This window comes from Pectinophora gossypiella, chromosome 4, assembly GCF_024362695.1.
Source record: "Pectinophora gossypiella chromosome 4, ilPecGoss1.1, whole genome shotgun sequence".
Classification (NCBI taxonomy): Eukaryota; Metazoa; Arthropoda; class Insecta; order Lepidoptera; family Gelechiidae; genus Pectinophora; species Pectinophora gossypiella.
Window position 1 is genome coordinate 10,998,162 of NC_065407.1, and position 16,944 is coordinate 11,015,105.

The 16,944-nt window shown below is 37.3% G+C and overlaps 1 protein-coding gene across 7 annotated transcripts in view; it reads right to left on the bottom strand.

Moving 5' to 3' along the window:
• LOC126366022 (vascular endothelial growth factor receptor kdr-like) overlaps positions 1 to 16,944 on the bottom strand; it is a 30,377-nt gene continuing 13,433 nt past the window's right edge. For 4 of the 7 annotated variants that reach the window (XM_050008883.1, XM_050008882.1, XM_050008887.1 and 1 more), the window contains 17 exons: positions 16,394 to 16,575; positions 15,444 to 15,592; positions 14,717 to 15,002; positions 14,431 to 14,574; positions 14,096 to 14,217; positions 13,583 to 13,763; positions 12,870 to 13,124; positions 11,274 to 11,498; positions 9,551 to 9,707; positions 9,297 to 9,388; positions 8,782 to 8,820; positions 7,837 to 7,991; positions 7,176 to 7,298; positions 6,757 to 6,926; positions 4,119 to 4,263; positions 3,065 to 3,242; positions 1 to 1,535 (listed from right to left, as the gene is read on the bottom strand). In XM_050008883.1, coding sequence (XP_049864840.1) covers positions 1,126 to 1,535; positions 3,065 to 3,242; positions 4,119 to 4,263; positions 6,757 to 6,926; positions 7,176 to 7,298; positions 7,837 to 7,991; positions 8,782 to 8,820; positions 9,297 to 9,388; positions 9,551 to 9,707; positions 11,274 to 11,498; positions 12,870 to 13,124; positions 13,583 to 13,763; positions 14,096 to 14,217; positions 14,431 to 14,574; positions 14,717 to 15,002; positions 15,444 to 15,592; positions 16,394 to 16,575 — 3,013 coding nt within the window. In that variant the 3' untranslated portion in view covers positions 1 to 1,125. Of the gene's footprint in view, positions 1,536 to 1,731; positions 1,778 to 3,064; positions 3,243 to 4,118; positions 4,264 to 6,756; positions 6,927 to 7,175; positions 7,299 to 7,836; positions 7,992 to 8,781; positions 8,821 to 9,296; positions 9,389 to 9,550; positions 9,708 to 11,273; positions 11,499 to 12,869; positions 13,125 to 13,582; positions 13,764 to 14,095; positions 14,218 to 14,430; positions 14,575 to 14,716; positions 15,003 to 15,443; positions 15,593 to 16,393; positions 16,576 to 16,944 lie in introns of all 7 variants that reach the window. The other 3 variants (XM_050008886.1, XM_050008885.1, XM_050008884.1) reach the window with 3 other exon arrangements.

Sequence of the window (16,944 nt, forward strand, 5' to 3'; positions counted from 1 at the left end):
TTTTTCATAATATCATATTTATTTCGATTTTTATATGGCCTTTATACTTTTTGTACAAACTACACAAATATTAATTTGATCAAAAACTAAAAAGGTAATCAAATATATCTTACATGTCTACCTCATTGTTCATCAAACTGATGAATTCAAATGAATTGTACGTAAGTATTCAATAGATTCAGACATATTAGATATTTATTTAGAATCGTTTTTAATTTTTGCATTCAATCAGACTAGACGCATTACCCTTTTTAGAAACATATCATAGACTTTGAATTGCAATAACTGGTAAACTTAAATGTAAACAGGGTATAAAAACTAATCAAACTTGAATATCAAGTTAACTTTAAAGTAACACGGGCACGGGCGATGCCTATCACACATGTATATTTACATCTCATGCATACCACTGCTACGATATATCCAAATTAGTAGAACCCAAGACATAATATTTTACCTAAACATTTACTCGAATATCTTCAGGCAAAATTAATAAAATCTTTCTAAATGTCCGAGCTCATCTCACATTGCATCATAACAACATCAAATCAGTCGCCCATGCATGTGTTTGCACTAAAATAAACATAACAACAAAATAATATGTATTCTTTTCCGTCGAAATGTACTTATTTTTGGTAAATGTCTATGTATTCATAAATGCGTAGAAAAATATATTCATTTATAATTTATACGTTAGCATTAGAAACAAAATGAGGAATGATTGGAAAAAAATATATCATAGTTATAATACATGTCGTATAATGTACCTAATTATAATACCTACTATTAAAAGTAATGGTGGGGTAAAGATTGAACATAACTAATTGTACATCGATCATTCATTGGATGCATTCAAACATTCGTTTAGACGTGAAATAAAGTGTACTTTTCAATTTATATAAACAATTAAGTAGTTTCATTTTTCAGTTTCTAAAGACGAGTATAAATCCCAAATAAGGATAATGAAAAAACATTGTTTTGAAAACTTTTCTGTTGACAGTGACGAAAAATTTAAAGCTCGCGCTTCGACCGACATCGAGTCTTAGCGAGACAGTAATAAATTGACTCCTACTGATAAGCATTTTAGAGATCATTAGCGCCTTCCAAGCGAATACTTTACTGTCCTTATTTGACTAGACCATTCGGTACGTTCACGTTGATGTAAGTGTTGGCGAAGTTCTGCGGCTTCTTGTCGTTGTCCACTGAGAGGGTGATGTAGGTAGGGTTGGTCACTGCGCTGGGCTGCACGTTCTTGGCGTTGTTCTCCTTGGTGCCGAACACGTCATCAGTTTCCTCGTCGATGCGCGGGCACATGTTCAAGTACGGCGAGGAGTTGCCCTCCTGGTCCGACTCCGACCCGCTCCTTGGGAGGTTATTCAAGGTCAACATCGGCGTAGACTCCGACCCGTAACTATTCGCCTCCGATACTCTAGGGGTCAATTTCCGAGCGTCAAAATCGAATTTGGTGCCCTGAGCGCGTGGATTGAATACTGTTTGTCGTGATGCAGGACTCATTTGTAAGTAGCCTTCGTCGTCTGAAACATATCGATGACACAATTTTATTAGTCACGGACGCTGAAGCAGGTAGTTAGACGACCGTGGAAACAAATTGTTTTGTATTATTTTGACAAACATCGACATTGTTATATGGAAACGTCTCGCTTTGGATTAGTAACACAAGTCCGAGCCACACCGAGCGTTACACACAAAGCATCACAACACACCCTTTACCACAGATCTTCGCTTGATCACCGGGTGGAGAGTTCCATTTCGTCTGCTGAACGAAAGTATATTTATATCGTTTACATTTAACTAAAAACAATGTAACATAATATTATTAATCTTTTCCAACCGTCTGGGGCATGAAAAATAAGCGAGTACAAAATATAGAAACAAAATATAGTGAATTTTATGTGACTATATACACAGTGCAGAGCTGTGGAATGCCATCTGACTTTCACTTTACCTTTATTTATCTCTTCTGAATCAGCATAAAATAGTAATATAACATTTAATGACGAATTTATGATTATTAACATAGAAACTGTTTTTAATAGATAACTAAGTATAGGTAAGGAACAAGTAATGTTTTATCATTAAAAGGCAGACGTTCACAATGAATGATCACTTCGAATATAAAATGTAGCCAATCAGTTTATTACAATGTAATACCTTGACCTTCTAAACCTTGTTAATCTTTATCTAACCCGATACAGTTATAGATGTCTGGTTGATAAGGGATAAGTCTATGCCCAGTGGGATGTATTAAAAAGTTAATTTCAATGGAACTTTTCCAAGCCAAACAATTATTGATAACACAAAATAAATAAGGACTGTTCTATGGAAACTGATTAATTAGAAGTTAAATTCCAAAGAATATTATTACGTCATCAAAATGAGAAAAAAGTCCGAGAAGAAAATACTGTCAATTATAGTCGTTACATAAGCCATGTCAGGGGTCTTCGGTTGCTCGGAAGTAATCCTTACACCAGGTTTGATAAGGTTGGTCATTGATATCACAACGTTAATCAAATAAAATAATAATAATTTTAAGAAATGCATTATGCTACACTGAAATCTGGGCATAGCACAACCCCTACCAACCTCAACCCCTCTTTGGTCTTCAACGGGATCTGCCTGGGTTCCGCTATCGCACGCGGTAGAAAAAATATACTGGGCTTCAACCAATAGACACACTAGATCTTGAATATGTAGATAAACGGATATTGGTCGAAGCCCGCGATATAAGTCTCGTCGTTTGTGATAGCATACCGTCAGACCCAGCTGAGTGGGAGTGTTTAGTCGTTTTGGTCCGCGGTTCGAATCTATTAAATGGGTCGTTTCGCATAACGGTGTGAATCGCCGAAGAGCTTTTTTGTAATGGGTCATCATCATCTCATCACTCGTATCAATGCGGTACGACACGACTTATTCAAAAAGAGATTCGCACCGCGGTCACACCAGAATGGAGATGGAATGTTCGCCTTTGAATCGCGTCAGCTCAGTATCCTGAAGCCATTCATATTAAACCCATAGCAGTTGTATATTTTGATGATATAATTACCATGCGGCAGCTGCGTAGGCGTAGGCGGGAAGAAGCTTCTGGCGTCGTTGACATAGTGGTGCGGGCTGGGGGTCACCAGGTTATTGTAGTCTGGCGCGCTCACCATGTCCAAGTAATCTTCCTCGCCAGCGTGCTTTGCGTTCATGTCTGCGTACATCGCGTTCAGGTCCACGTAGTGCTGGAAGAGGGAGAAGATTTGATAGAACTACACCCTTAAGGCGTGAGTGCGAGCGAGACAGAAAGGCCGTGCGCTCCTTCTTAGCGGCTTACGACCATCATCATCATCAGCCTATTAACGTCCCCACTGCTGGGGGGCCTTCCCTATGGATGGCCAGGGAGATCGGGCCTTAAACCATCACGCGGGCCTAGTGCGGATTGATGGTTATTAACGACTGCTAATGCAGCCGGGACCAACGGCTTAACGTGCCTTCCGAAGCACGGAGGAGCTCGAGATGAAAACTTTTACCCATCCTATGACCGGCCTTTGCGAAAGTTGCTTAACTTCAACAATCGCAGACCGAGCGCGTTTACCGCTGCGCCACCGAGCTCCTCAACTCGGCTTACGACCATTTAAGACTAAATAAAGACCCAGATTGATGCGAGGCGGAGAGTGACCATTCTTATTCGTAAAGTATTATTCTTTATTCTATGATCTAAGCTCAAAGTTTAAGGTTTCATTTCCGATGGGGACATTGTCTAACCACTTTGTGAGACTGTCCTTTGTTTAGTTAGTAAATTGCAGGCTATGTGCTTCAGTGGATACGTTAAGCTGTGGTCTCAGCTACAGACCAAACACATTCATGGATTAATACTTCCAACTTGTTGAAACCTCAACACGCTCCACTGCACGTTGGTGGAGATTTTTGGACTAATACAGATTCGTCAAAATTTTCAAACCGGCTAAAGGCTTCCGATTTGCCCTTACAACAATTACCACCAACCAAAAATTACCTTACAACTATTAACACGCGCCAAAATCCGCGATCGATTTCTCATAATTTGCCATCAAATAAAATTAACAACTTTGTTTGTATAGGAACTATATTCAACTCACATTCCGAACGTTGTCCTCTAAGAAGGACCCAAGGAGCTCTTGCAGCTGAGTGAAGGTCGGCCGCGCCGTCGGCTTCTGTGACCAGCAACGTTTCATCACGTCGTATAATCGCTCGTCAGCATACGCTGGTTTCTCTAGTCTGTGTCTGGTGGAATTCAGAGAAGGATATGACATGTAAGTATATATTTGTATACTTTGAAAGAGACGAGATATGCCTTCTAGCTAAGTAACGTTAGTTATTATTCAATTACGACCTGTTTCAGCATTTGCCTGCCCACAAGATGTCTGGCAGATAGGCAGTCAGATAGTTTATCAGCAAACGCAGAGCAGGGAGTTTAAAAAAGCCACATCAAAGCAAATACTTAAAAAGCAATAATGTAATTTGACATTTGCACATATAAAAAAGTGCGCAGTGTCAACAAATGTCAAAGAGCAATATTGCTTTTTAGATGAATTGCTTCAATGTGGCCGTTTAACCCCCCAGTTGTGGTGTACCAATGATATTACGTATTATAAAATATCGTTGTGGTGTATACACAGTATACTGTTACAGCCTCGATACACACATTACGCCATCTAGGTAGATTAGAACAAACTAATATCCTATGGCGTTTTGGAACTACGTAAAATCTAAACGTGGCTCTAGAAATATAAAAAAACTAGTGATGAATGGGGAATCGTTAAGTGATGATCAGTGTGCTAAAGAGTTAGCAAAATATTTCCATTCGGTATACAGAACGGAGCGAGCTGAGTTGAACGTGGATGCGGCGATAGAGGCGGTGGGGGGCGCCAATGCCGCGGCGCGCGTGCATTTGCAGCGACTGCAATTGCACGACGTTCAGAGTGCCCTACGACAGCTCAAACCGAAGAGATCCGCGGGACCGGACGGTATCCCGCCTTTCATATTTAGGGATTGCAGATGGGTATTGGCGGAGCCATTGATGTACATATACAATCAGTGTTTGGAGTCAGCTGTTTTCCCAGAAAAATGGAAAGTCACCCGGGTCGTCCCTGTACCAAAAGGAAGTTTAGGGACACAGGTGGAAGGATATAGACCAGTTGCAGTACTTTCGACTCCAGCAAAGGTATTGGAATCGGCAGTACATAGCAAAATACTGAGTCAGGTAAGCGCACAACTTTCGGATGCGCAACACGGGTTCCGGCCATCAAGGAGTACCACAAGTAATCTCCTCAGCTTCATGTCGGAAATAATACCTGTAGTAGATAGTGGAGGGAGGGTAGACGCGGCTTACTTTGATTTTAAAAAAGCCTTTGATCTAGTAGATAATGATGTGTTACTTAAAAAGTTGGCTAAAGTAGGCTTCACTCCACATTTACTTTATTTTTTTGCCAGCTATATGCAGGATAGGCAGCAGTATGTGGAATACGCCGGTTACACGTCGAAACCGTATTTTACAAGGTCGGGGGTCAGCCAGGGCAGTAACCTAGGACCCCTACTGTTCATATTAATGATTAATGACTTAGCAGAGGTGGTGGAATACTCAAAATGTCTCTTATTCGCTGACGATCTCAAACTGACACTTGCTATACAAGACATAGAAGACAACGACAGGCTTCAAAAGGACATAAATAATGTTGTGGCCTGGAGTAAGGACAACCTATTGCAGTTCAATACTTCAAAGTGCGCTACAATTACTTTCACAAGGGCGCGCACACCAGTTCTTTATAACTATTATGTTGATGGAGTTCAAATGGTAAGGGTCGATGAGGTCAGAGACTTAGGGGTTATGGTAAATACTGCATTATCATTTCGTGAACATATCACTATTTGCTGTAAAAAGGCATATAGAAAGTTGGGATTCATTCTTCGTAGGGTTCAACGTTTTACGAATATTAAAACGATCACCGCCTTATATAATACATTAGTAAGGAGCAACTTGGAGTGTAATCACGTCATCTGGTCTCCACATGAAAAAAAATACTCAGTCATGTTAGAGCGTATCCAAAATAAATTCATAAGGTATCTGTACATGAGATATTATGGCGTATATCCTTATTATCCAGTAATGTATCCGACACTATTCATTTTAGGAATGGTGGGTTATAATGAACTGAGAGTGAGAAGGGACTTAGCACTTGTTTCTTATATCTTTAAAGTGTTTAGGGGGAAATTATTTAATTCAGACGTGTTAAAATTGGTTAGTCTATGTGTACCGGACGGATACGTTAATCGGCGGCGGCGGCCGAAATTACTAGCTATACCGAACAGCAGGACTAATTTGCTGGATAAGGCGCCAATCACGCGGGCGCTCCGCGCTCTTAACCTTATAGCCGACGAGATGGATCTGTTTATCTGTAACCTGAGTGAATTCACAAAAATGATTTTATATATAATATCTTATAGACTGTAAAAAAAAAAAAAAAAATTCAAGCCTTGTTTTTGTATTACTACACTATCGCATTGGGATAAACCTGTAATGGTAGATGTAAGTGAGGAAATAAATAAATAAATAAATAAATAAATAAAAATATCACATAGATGTTGCTCCATACCATAATAATAATGTTGTTGAAAGTATTTTGCAACATGGAATATAAGAAAACTAAACAGTAGGGAGTTCTTAGTATAGTTCCGAATATTAACTCTACATTTTCAGATTGCTTCGCTGTAACTTACCCCTCACTTAACCATTGCAGAAGACTAGGTGGGCTAATGTTAGGGTAGGGTGTCTTGGCTAGTGAGAACAGTTCCCATAACACGATGCCGAACGACCACACGTCCGACTGCGTCGAGAAGATGCGATCTGTCATGCACTCTATCGCCAGCCACTTCACTGGTAACGGACTCTGGAAAGAAATAAATTATAAAAGTTATAAATGCAAATAACTCCGTCTATCTGTTACCTTTCCACGACTAAACCATTGGAAACATTCGTTTGAGAAATTTCTTATATAAATCGAACCCTATTAGGTACTTTGCGGGGAAATGTGGAAATAGAGGAGGGGACACCTTATTCTAACAGTGAGATTATAGGATCTATGATAGATACTAGCTAGATAGAATTTATAAGATAGCATTTATCAACGGTCACTTACATTTTCTTTCTTCTGGTATTCGTCGTTCTTATAAATACTTCTTGCTAAGCCAAAGTCACAAATCTTGACTATGTTGTCTTCTGCTAATAATATATTTCTGGCTGCCAAGTCGCCATGAAGCACCTGAAAATATAAAACGGTAAATTAACACAAGCAAGCCTAAAACATGCACATACATGAAATCACGTCTATCCCCGCTTGGGTTGGTTTCCCGTGGTCAGAGAACAAAAACGAAAAGAAAAACTTAAAATTATCAATGCTGCTAGTGGTTATTCCTAATGCAAAGGAAGGTCATGCTGTAATTAGATGGACTTATAGTCACTATGTTGTTTATCAAAGTTTTTAGAACCAATTCCATAAGTGTCTCGAACAATTATTGGTACCATTGATAGCAGGGGTTTGGGTTTGAGACATTAAGTCCAGCGAAGTTTTGCTTAAATATTTGAGCCAAACTATTCATAGGTATTTATATTTGTGTACATTAAAGTATTTACTTGTAGGTAAATATGGCTCCCTACCTTCCTACTAGCCAGGTACTCTTAAGCCCCCGGACGGCCAAGGTGAGCAGGTTCCAGTAACACAGCCGGTACAAGAAACGGCGTCCATGATGTAACCGCTCTCATAGCGCGACTCTGATATAAAAAAGTAGGGGTCTTATTACCTTCCTACTGGCCAGGTACTCCATTCCCCTGGCAATCTGGAAGGCCCAGGCGAGTAGATCCCGCGAGCACAGCGGGCGCGGGGAGCGGCCGTCGAAGCTATAGTCGCTCTCATAGTTCGATCGCCATTCTGGCTGGATGTACCCCGACTCTGATACTGCAAACGAAGTATTGGTGATATTGAGAATTTGTGAAAATCATCAGTCAAGGCTATGCCTGCAAATTATCCGCTCTGCTCTAGTGCCGCAATCGCTCTAATATCCTAGCAGCGCGGCCGATTTGAAGGCCCTCTTTCGCCTGGTGCACTTCAAGGCGGCTCTGGGACCGTCCTGAGCTGGGATGTTTTTGTATAATATTCTAGCTTGTAAGTTCACATTCACACATAAATCAACCGCGACTGTGCCAGGTATAGTACATTGAGCTAAGGGTACATCTTCTTTACACTACAAAGAAGATTAAATTCTAGATATGTCATCCATCATGGTGATTGAATCTAAGAACGCTACATGTTAATAGTAATAATAGTGCATTGTGATAGTATTAGTCATCGTGTTTCATTGTTATATTAGCATGACGATATTTCAATAAAATAAGAGAAAGCAAGTGTAGTTATCTATTTATAACTTCTGAACTACACCATTACTCATATCTAAATAAGTATAGTGCATTTGTTTCACTAAAACATAAATAGATGACGTGCATTTAGTGACCAGTCTAAGTAAGTCATAAGGAAAATCGTTAATTATAAATACTCATTAACGCCTGTACAGAGTATTAGTAATAGGAATAGGTACCTAATAGTTTCTTAGGAAAATGAAGTGCAAAGAAATCTAGGAATTACTACAGGTAAAATAAAGAGTATCGAAGATTTTTTTTGCAATAACATCGTGGACAAATATATTATTATTTAAATGCAAGTGCAAGAAAACAAAACGAAAGTTTGTTACCTTTCGCAAGTTCCACTTGCTTAGTTTGATTTGGATTATCTGTCAAAACCACAACAAAATAAATAATAGGTAGAACATACTTTGTTAACTAAAACACTTTTGCTAATTAAATTACACGCCAAAACTATGTACCTACACCTACAAAACCATTGTTCTAAAACTAACACAGGTTATTATACAAATTCAAAAAAAGAATAAGGTAAAAATAAAATAATATTAATACATTTGAAACATTGGAAGAAACTTATTTAGGCCAAAAAGATTTGAATACTTCAAAATTAATTCAATGGCCATTTTTCATCAAAAAAAATATTAGAAAAGCCATTTACTAAAATTAAAAACAAAAAAAATATTTTTCTTTTAAATTAAATATGGCTTTTTTAATCTATTTTTTTGATAAATTTCGCCAGTTTTTTGCAAAGTTTGTTTTAAATTAAAATGAGGTTTGTTTTAAATTATATATTTTTTTAATTTTATAAATATAAATTGTTATATTTTACGTAAAAAATATTTACCTTTTCTAGCTGATCGGTTTGTATTAGCTGTGTTCAGGAAAGTGTGATCAGTGTCTTGCGTGTGGTTTGACCCGAAGTAATCTGAGTGCAACCTGTAACCACAAAAAAAGTTTATCAGAACAACAAGCCACTTATGTGAAATGAAAATTCGAGAGAGCATAACTTTACTTTTGGATTCATATTATAGATTACTGCAAAGTAACGTCTGATTTAATTAAGTAGTTAGAATAAAGAAAAATAACGGTGATTCTTACCCACTGTTCCCGCTGCTGCTGGAGTAACCTCTGTTGACCTTGCCCAGAGTTTTCTCAGAGTTATCGTTCAGCTGGTCGATGAACACCTCCCGATGTTTCTGCAGGTAGTTGTGGATGTTCCCAAACTTGCAGTATTCGACAATCACAATCAGCTCACCTGTAACACAAATAGACTTCCACTATAGCCCGCTAAATATAGGACGACCAATTTGACAGCTATCAGGATAGATACATTTTCTCACACTTGGCCGCAGCTATAATTTTGTCCTGTAGATACCTAGTTAAAAGATTGATTGGAGGAACAAGATAAGTGTATCAGGTTCGAAGCAAAGGGAATTGCATAGTCAGGATATAGGCGACAAAAACTGACGCGGAAAACGTAAAAGAAATGTTTGATCAACACGTGGGTTACGTTCATTATTATACTTTTAACAAATGATAAGATAAGAATTAAGTAGCAGGAAAAACTATTAGTCACAGCTGCTCCTCGACATATTATTACTGTCGATTACGTTTGTTAATAAAGGTGATTCAAATGGATTAAGGACTTATAATAAAATATAATAAGTATAATAATTAATTACTAGTATTTGAGGATAAAATACACCACTTGTATTTTTATTTATTACCTATATAAGTACGCGAAAGGAGACATTTATCTTTATAATTAATATGTTGATTGTATAACAATCTATTTTTATTACAAATACGTACAATTACTGGTAAGCCATATCAGGTACTTGTCTTTAGTTTTAATTGTAACAAAAACAACAACGATCTTTCAATTGTGTGAAAAATTATGAATCAAACGTCATTCGTAGAACTCACCCAATTATATAGGTATTACATTAGACATTGTATGTCTTGTGTTGACAAATAAATATTCTTTAAAGCTATGGTTAAGTTAGTGTTGCTAAGAATTCAATTAAAATGAATAATATCACAATGTAGCAGGTACGTAATTCATTTCGACTTTTATGATAAACAGTATCAATTTATATCAATTTAATTGTCTGGAACGCAAGCAAAATGTCTTGAATTTGATTTTACTTTCTTACTAATTCCTCCACCAACCCGTATCGGAGCAGCCTGGTGGAGTATGCTTCATACCCCCTCCGGTTGACTGATGGAAGGCCTGTGCCCAGAAGTGGAACGTATATAGGTTGCTTTTGTTGTTCTTATCAATTTGATTCAGTCATTAACACGACTAGTCGAATCGTTAATTAAATAGTCTAAGCTGATTATCGCGAACTTATCGGTCATCGATTGTGTAACTTAACGAGTAGACAGGTAGGTGTATATTTACTAAAAAAAGTAATCTACTCTAACTGATAAAATCTGATCTTGCTCTGTTTTATTCATTTTAAATATAAAGGATCCGGATTGAGATATCAAAAATACTCTGTTTCTGAGGAGTCGCGGATTTACATAATATAACATACGACAAAAAGCCTATATTAGTCCCACTGCTGGGCACAGGCCTACCCTCAATCAACCTGAGAGGGTATGGAGTTAGTTGCGTTACTATAATGTAATAACTCAATAAATTATACGCATTGCTGTGTCGTATTCTTCAAGCTGACTAGTGAAATGCCATAGGCAAAAATTGACATGCTGTTTTTAAATTTAATACTTTATTTAAGAAAAATAACGAAATAGTGAAAATAAGTAGGTACTTATAGATAAAGGATTAACACACTATGTTGAACAGAAAGATACTTACGTTTGCCAACGTTCTTAGTGCAAGCACCAAGCAGGTTGACGATGTTGATGTGCTTGCCAAGATGCACCATGATCTTGAGTTCGGAAGCCAGAGCCTTAATGTACATGTTGTCTGCGGTCTTCTTGACCATCTTGACGGCGACCGTGGTGGATTCCTCGGCGTTGATGATGCCCCGAGCCTCGGCCTTGTACACTACTCCAAATGCGCCCGCGCCTAGCTGCTTGCCTGGAAAAATTGAATATCGAACGCAAGTTGTAAAGCTTTTGTAAAGGAATGATAATAGAGCCTTTTTGTAAATAAATAGTTGTCTGTTTTCATAAATCGAACCAAGACTACTTAAATAATCATGTATGAAAGATTCTTCTTCTATCGTGTGGGTTGTGAGGTGAATTGAAGGTGAAAAGAACTTCATCAACCCTGGTGTCAGGGTTATTATTGAGCCGCCAAAGGCCCCTGACATGGCTCATGTAACTACTACTTACTTACATCAGTAAGTAGTAACCGAGACCAACGGCCTAACGTGCCTTCCGAAGCACGGATCATCTTACTTTTTTGGACAGTCAGTTGATCAGCCTGTAATGTCCTTACCAAACTAGTTATCACAAGGTGATTTTTTGTGATATGTCCCCGCCGGGATTCGCACCAGGGCCCTTCGGATCGTGAGCCCAACAAATTGATTATTATCAATTTTACATCTCTATGTTATCCAAAAATACAAACTCTATACCTAATGGTTTGAAACATAAAGTTAGAACTCAATTTAAAAACATTGCAAATAAAACGTATATGTAAACAAAATTTGCGGAACAGAAATGTCAGAGTAAAATTCAAACAAATGCGTCAAATATCCCGAACGAGTTCTTTGCAAACATCACCCCTGTACAATGGAACCTTTCAACCGGTAAAATACATTGTTATTTAACAGTTATTGGCTTAAATGATTGAATCGTTGAATCAATGTGATTTTCACCGCTGAAAAAAAATCAAATAGCAAAGGGGCCATTATCTTTGGAAGGCTCTTTCATTGATGTGACATGTAGATGTAAATCAATGTATGTCGCGTAAGGCAAATAATAACTTTCAGTACTTCCTTTGAAATTTAGAACTAAAAGCTTTACCACCTCGCCTTTATCCTAAAGTCTAATCTTTATTTACATAACATTAATTATCTGTGCCGTGCCACGTGTCGAAAGACTATCTAGCTAGTTCCGTATGTAATTAGAGCAACTTTAGCGAAGGTTCTACTTTTAATTATTAATTACCTTTGTAATCATCATTGCTCGATTCAGCACATGGATGGCGGTGTACACTTAGTAGGTAGGCACAAAATAGGTGCATTAATAGTGCAAGTAGTGTAACAGGATAAATTTTTGAAAATTTATATCCGTCTAAAGTTACCTTTTTATCAATGAAACCCATTGAACATTAACAGTAGTATATAATTTTAATATTTATAGAAAAAAGTAAAAAAGTACACCACTCAAATTAAATATAGACGTACATAGTAGAGGTATTTACCGACCGAAATATGAACAACATGAACATTACGAAAAGTAATATCTTATTAACCTACATAATATATAATTGAGATCTTACCGAAAGTCAATCTCTCTGGGGGAAACTCAAACTTCTCATCATATGGAAGCAGCTCGGCTTGTTCGTCAATACCCAAGTCAGGGTTGATGGACTTCGTAACTCCTTCTTTGAAGTACAGGAGACCAGCGGCCGCCAACTCCTTCCTGAACTGCTTCTCCTTCCTTATCTTCCAAATCAAGTACACCACCAGGAGGATAAGGATAAAGAATATCACTCCCGCTACACTCAGGTACGTATTCCTGTGCGTCATTTTCTCTGTAAATTAATTAAAATTAAAACCATTACTTAGTATAAAGGTACGAAGTAAAGGAAAACTGGAAGATAAATAGGTACGTATTCGTTAAGTCGCGTAGAGTCGATGATCGTAAATTAACCTAAACTTGGTATTGCCATAAACAATCTTACACATCCCACTGCTAGGTGTATAACCGTCCATGAATTGTAATGCTTCCAAATTTAATCTACTACGCTGCTTCTCTGCAGTTTGGTAGAGTAACACAGATATGAGGTTATTTTAAAAAGTGCATTTACCGGGACTGTAACCAAAGACACGTAATTTTGTCGTCGAGGTGTCGAGCCGTTTCCTTGGAGATTTACTTTCTTACGTTAATGTCCATGTCATCGTCTCCACATTAGAGTCTACAGGTTACTTCTTTATAGTTAACAGGTAGAGTTGTTGGTTGACTTCATTCATCATCATTGTTTCAACTTACCTTTCAGCACTAGACTGTGGTACTTGCTTCGGATATGGTTTTGGCTTATCACTTTACATTCGTACGTGCCGGCAAACTCTTCCTGCATTGATGGGATCCGTATCGTTGACTTCAGTGTTGTTTGGTTTAGGTTGAATGTATCTATTTGAACATTCTCATTATCTTCTTGTGGGACTTGGTCCTGAGAAAATATTTGTTGGTTGTTGTTACTTGAGATGTATACAAAGATTCTGTAAATAGTTTTCTTATGCGACAGACATGAAAGGTTTTTAGTACGTCTAACTTTATTTCGGCAGCACATAGGACATATCATATATAGTAGCGTATTACTAAAAAAACGTATCAGAATCTGAAGAGTCATGTTAAGACGTAACTTTATGTTGGCCGGAATGTTGACAGTAAATCGTCGGTCAGCACAGCAGTATCATTGGTGATCATTAACTTACTACCTACTAAGTTCCGGCCAAGTAGTGAACGCCATCCGAGATGAACAGATGTTAAATTAATATTTACCTTGTACCACTCAATTTTTGGAGGTGGAACTGCATCAGCTTCACAAGTCATATTTACTGGTTGGAATGGAACGACATCTTGTGTACGTTCGCCCGTGTCAACTATGACAGGTGGCTTGATTTCTGAAACAATATTCATATTATAAAACTGAGTTTTTTAAATTAGTGTACAGATGCTTATTTTAACCTCTTGCAGCCGAGATTTCCACACGCAATAGTTAAACAATGAAGTTTGGATTTTAAAAGAACATTCGGTCTTACTTTAATCGGGAAAATGCGCGTTTCCTGTTCACGGACAACATTTAGGTAATACCTCCTTAATGTAACTGTGCTCACCTGCAACCGTAACATTCACAGAGTAACTCTCCAGAGTACCATCTTCCTTAGCACCCTCACAAGTGTACCTCCTAGCCTGTAAGACGCTGATGTTGTCCAATATCAAGCTTGCTATCTTAGAAAATTCATTCTCCGACCAGAGCACTGCAACAAATTCGTTCATTTTAAACAAGCATTAAAATCTATGCTGTAAAGAAATATTTTGTCGTGGTGCTATTTATTAGACCGAACAACACCTGCCTATAATAAGGAAGATACAAGTAATTGTACAAAAAGAATTACGTACCATTTGTCAGTTCGAAACCTTTATCATCATACCAGGTTACATTAGCGAATTCATATTTAGAAGCTAAACATTCCAACGTGACGTTGTCGCCTTCTGAATACCACAATTTGTTTTCATTTTTGATACCGAAGCCGTTTGGCATCTCGTACACTAAGAACCTTCGGGTTGCAGTATCATTTCCTTTTACATTCTCAGCGTTACATGTTATGTAACCGGATAACCGCACTTCTAATGTAAGCGTGGACGTTACTTTGTACGCCTTGTTGATCACATCATGTTGGTACTTCTGTAAAAACGTTAGGAAAGTTATTTATTTATTTAATCGTTTTTAACATAAGCAATACAGATAAACGGTTCAGATTGTTTTTAATAAAAATCTCTTCCAGTACTATGATAATTGTTTATTACACTCATATTACCGCAATGACATCATCAAAAATTTCTATAATATATCAGGAGTTACTAAATTCCTACCTGTGGTTACGTTAAAATATATTGCAGTATCAATTTAATATGCCTAATGTACTCTTGTTAACTTCAGTATATCCCACAGATATAACTACCTATATATAGTTGTGATATTGTTCTAAAATGTACTTCAATAAACGAAAAACTGCAGTTGGTTGTCGAACAACATACTATAATAGGTCAATTTCGGTACTATATGTAACTATGCAATGCGATGGAACTTTATTTGTTCTGTGGATGTTGCTCTCCACATACTTGCCTTGTTAATCGTTGTTGAGTCAGTGCCGTCAGAGAATACCCAAGTTATTTCAGGCAATGGATATCCAACAGCTTCGCAGACTAAAGACGCTTGTGTTTTAATCATGTATTTCTTATCAATTTCTGGACCGAAATCCACTTTAGGAGATTCTGAAAATTAATATAAGTAAACTAACTTATAGTACTTCCTATCACTATCATAATCATCCTGCGCAAGATTGACGCTAAAATTATGTATATGTACATGAATCTGTTTGAGCTAAGAGTACACAGTAAGATATGCCTAAAAGTACTACATCTATGGTAAATATACCTATTAGTGGCATGAACACGACTGCCGCCTTTTATTACTCATTGACACAGATAAACATAAATATGTAACGAAACATCGTCTCTTGTTTCATGTTACTTGTAACATTCTTGTTACTTTGTTTAAAAACCATGTAAAAACTATGAACATTTTATTCGAGAGCATAATAATAATAATAAAGCAAATAATAATTTGTATTTGGTTTCAGAAAGAGAAATAACTTATTTTATATAAATCATGAGAAAGAACCCATTTTATAAAGATGACCATTAGTTACTTTTGGTACCAAATCAAATAAGAATGAAGTAAAATGTAATTAGTCATTTGCATCATACAGAGCTACTCTAAACCCAGTAAGTAATTTTCACTATTGTCCTCAGCACTCAGTGTATAAAATGTGGTATTATGGTCACCATCATCATCACGAATTTAAGAGCCACGCTCTTGTCGGTGTAGCATTCTCCATGCTACTTTTTTAGGGAAAAATAGGGCAGTGGTTTATCTCTTGCCTTACGTCCATCCAATGTATTATGGATATGATATTTTGGTACAAAAACTTTACAATTTACAAGTGCGGGAACCCGTCTTGTAAGATTAAAGAGGTTAGTCTTAAGACTAAGCTGTAGATCCATATACATTACCTGGATATCTTAGGTCATAGGCGACAGATTTCGACTTATGCTGGTTTGTAACATGGAACGTGTATATGCCAGTGTCTTCAGCTACCAACTTTTTTATCTTAAGCGTGAAAGAATTATGTACTCGATCGTAATCTAACTCGTACTTATCCGGAATATCAGGCAGAATAGCGTCGTCGCGGTATCTGTAAAGCAGATATTATGTGTTAAAATAAATGTAAGGGTGAAAATTCTAATGGATAATATTGATGTATCTACCTTGCGAAACTAGTTCTTAAAAGGTGGGATGTTACTAATTTGTTATAACGGTTCTTTTTAATTATAAACACCGTAACCTTTGGCAGTTACTTTTTGGATTTAGAGTCATATTAGTAAGTATGTGTAGCAGAGTACAAACTCTGCACATACTGGCCTTTCTTTCTGACCGTCAATCATTTTAAATTTCGAAATTCTCATTCCATTCCGCATTTCCTTTCATTTGACACTGACTCATTGCATCCCCGACCTTCATAAAAACAACATAAATATATTACCTATACTGTTTAGCTCTGGCC